The sequence below is a fragment of the Nicotiana tabacum genome, chromosome 23, assembly GCF_000715075.1.
Source record: "Nicotiana tabacum cultivar K326 chromosome 23, ASM71507v2, whole genome shotgun sequence".
Taxonomy (NCBI): Eukaryota; Viridiplantae; Streptophyta; class Magnoliopsida; order Solanales; family Solanaceae; genus Nicotiana; species Nicotiana tabacum.
Window position 1 is genome coordinate 115,434,945 of NC_134102.1, and position 3,146 is coordinate 115,438,090.

At 38.1% G+C, this 3,146-nt stretch overlaps 1 protein-coding gene across 1 annotated transcript; it reads right to left on the reverse strand.

The window, feature by feature from the left end:
- Positions 1–714: 714 nt before the first annotated feature.
- Positions 715–2,533, reverse strand: LOC107792378 (protein DETOXIFICATION 51-like). Its single transcript, XM_016614588.2, has one exon. The coding sequence runs from the start codon at positions 2,402–2,404 to the stop codon at positions 809–811; it is 1,596 nt and encodes a 531-aa protein (XP_016470074.1). The 5' UTR covers positions 2,405–2,533; the 3' UTR covers positions 715–808.
- Between the last annotated feature and the right edge of the window lie 613 nt (positions 2,534–3,146).

Consider the following 3,146-nt stretch of genomic DNA (forward strand, 5'->3'; position numbering starts at 1 on the left):
CGGTACAGCCTCACCTGCTTTTGCAGACCCCTTTTTCCGTTTATAGGACAAAGGCGAGAAAATTGTACACAAAGGATAACTTGTAATGTTCTATAGTTTTCATGGGGTTTCTGTCTCAATTCTTTTTAACAACAACATCCCAGAACAATTAGATATCAGGATTCAAGTAGGTATTGTCGGCTTTGGTCCAACTGATCTTATGAAATTGTCTCTTAAAATACGTCATTATCGAGCCCAAAAGAACACGTACCATGTGACTTATGTTATGATTTATAAAGTTTTTTACTTTTCTCTTTTAATCTAACGTGGGATTCGCCTAATCTGACATATGCACACCTTCTTCAGAAACTTGCACAAGCCCCGACTCTGTTTGACCCCCTCATCGGCCAGTCCTGCGTATGGGCTTCACAATTGATTGCCTCATTATTAGTTTTATCTGAACAGTATTTGTATCATTGCAAAATTTTAACTCACCCTTTTATTTACCAGCTTCCCTCAGAATTACTCTTTATTAATGGGCTTTATTAAGGAAGCAAAGAGCTAAAGTAAAACATAATGGGGTTATGATAAACTACTTTTACCATGTTTTATGACCTAAAATGTGATAATTAACCCAGGAAAGAAAATCAGAGATGCTACAGCTGACGGTCAAGATTAGAAAAAAGAGGAAAAAATTGAACTGTTAATTTCCATTATTATATTCACCAAACGAAAAGAACAAAACTAGATATGACAAAAAGAAAAAGAAAAAGGAAGGGTACAACAAAGAAAAAGAATCAGTATAATCGTTATTGGCTCACAACCAGTTCTATGTATCCGCGTTTGATGAAGTCACCATCACACAAATCAACGGCTCCTTATCATCATAGTTAGAATGAGGAAGCACAGGATTGCCACCACATCCGGTGCACGTGAGCACCTGTGCTCTCATAGCTTGACAATCCCAGTTGGTGGTCCCTACCACATACAACATCAGCCCAGCACAGCAAACCTGGGCCGCAAGTAACCCGACCCAAAGTCCAACAAAACCCAATCCTAACCAGAATCCAAGCCCAATAGCCACAGGCATTCCCACTAGATAGAATGCGCCAAGGTTCACATTCGCCGCCGTGGTTGGCCGCGCAGTCCCCCGCACAACTCCACATCCTACGGTTTGCGGACAGTTACCTAGCTCACACAATCCTAGTATGGGTAAAATCACCGACGTCATTTCTATAATTCGTGCATCGTAAGTAAACATTTTAGCCCATATATTTCTCATTGTAGTTGCAAAAACCATAGCTGATAAGCCCATCAAACCCGCCAACAAGATTGACACCGTAGCGGATACCCGAGCCTTGTCGGGTCGGTTTGCACCAAGTTCATTACCGACCCGAGTAGACACTGCAAAACTAAGAGAAGAGGGAAATACATAGAGGAAAGAGGTGGTTTGGATCAAAATACCCATGGATGCCACGGTGGCTTTGGGGTCCACAAGTAGTCCGCACAACAATATCATGATCTCGTACCACCACCACTCTAGGCAAACCGAAACACAACTCGGTGCGGCTAATCGAACCAGGGGCATCCAACCGGTCAAGCACTCAAGGCTAGGTTTGGTCCATGTCGGTTTGTCGTGTATGACGTAAAAACAAAGTGCGACGAGTGCCGCCATGTTCGACGTGGCGGAAGCAATCGCAACTCCTGCTACACCAAGTTGAAGCGAAGAGACAAGCAAATAATTAAGGGGCAAATGTAAAACGGTGCCCGCTAAAGAAGCTAACGTGAGCGGGTACGTAATACCTTGAGCTCGAAGGTAAATACGTATAGGGTGAAAAAAGGAATTAGTAATAAGGTCGGGGAGTGAAAAAACAAGATAGGTATGAGCTAATCGGGTGATGTTGGGGTCTTGGTGTAAATAAAGTAAAATGTGGGAAATGTTTAGCCAAAGGAATGTAATGGGCAAACAACAACAAAGAAGGAAAACAACAGACCTTTGTAAAGTTAAAGACAGAAGTTTGGGACGTTGAGCACCAAAAGCTTGGGAACAAAGAGGTTCCATACCTAAAGCAAGACCAGAGAGTACTGAATAACCAGTAATATTAGCAAATGCAATAGCTAAAGAGCCAGCGGCTAACTCAGTATCACCGAGATGGCCAAGGAAAAGCATAGAAAGAATGGAGCGAGAGTAAAGGATTAAGGCAGTGAGTGCTATGGGGAAAGCAAGTTTGAAAACTTCTCTGCTTTCTTGGATGATTTGTGATGCTGTTATTTTTTCATGCATTTGTTTGGGATTTTCTTGGGGTAGTGATAAAAGATCAATAAATAAGTGGGGTTGAGTGGATTTTTGTGATGATAATATTGGTGGTTTTTGATCAATCTTAGAGATATTGGTGAACTTAGGAGTGGTATTTGGATTGCACATAGCTACTTCAAAACAAGATAAAACAGAGAAATCTTTGTTAGCAGGTTTTCTTGATTTCTTTTCCTATAGGTTTTCTTTGTTTTAGTACTGAGAATTCCTGAGAGAAACTGCTTTAGTTAATATCTCTGAACGAATTGGTTTGGTTTTAGGGGTGAAGAGAGGATTGGACAAATATTAATAAAGGTTATTGAGGTGGGGTTTTAATTTTTTGTTTTCTCTTTATTTTATTGGTCATTTTCTTTGTATCTTTTAATTCTTTAAAATATACTCCACCGTCTCAAATTATCGGTCGAAATATCTAAAAATAATTGTCTCAAATTATTCGTTATTTTATAAGTTCAAGACGAAATTAATTTTTTTCTTCACTTTACCCTAGTAATTGTTCTTGAAAATGGAGATAGCACATAAATAGAATAAATATTCAATGAAAATAGGTTATATTTTAAGACATAAATGAGGATAAAATAATTAAAAACTCATTTTAATTAGTATTTCTTAAGAATCGTGTAATACGACAAATAATTTGAAACGGAACGGATACAGAATAAATGCAATTTCCTTGACCAAAATCATAGCAGTTGCAAATCCTAATATTCTCTCTCTTTATATATATATATATATATATATATATATATATATATATATATTTAAATCCTAAACATATGAGAAAGGGAAAAAAGGGTCTTTTGGTTTTTAATTGCTTTTATGTGGTTTGAAGAAAGTATGTCAGAACTTCTATTTC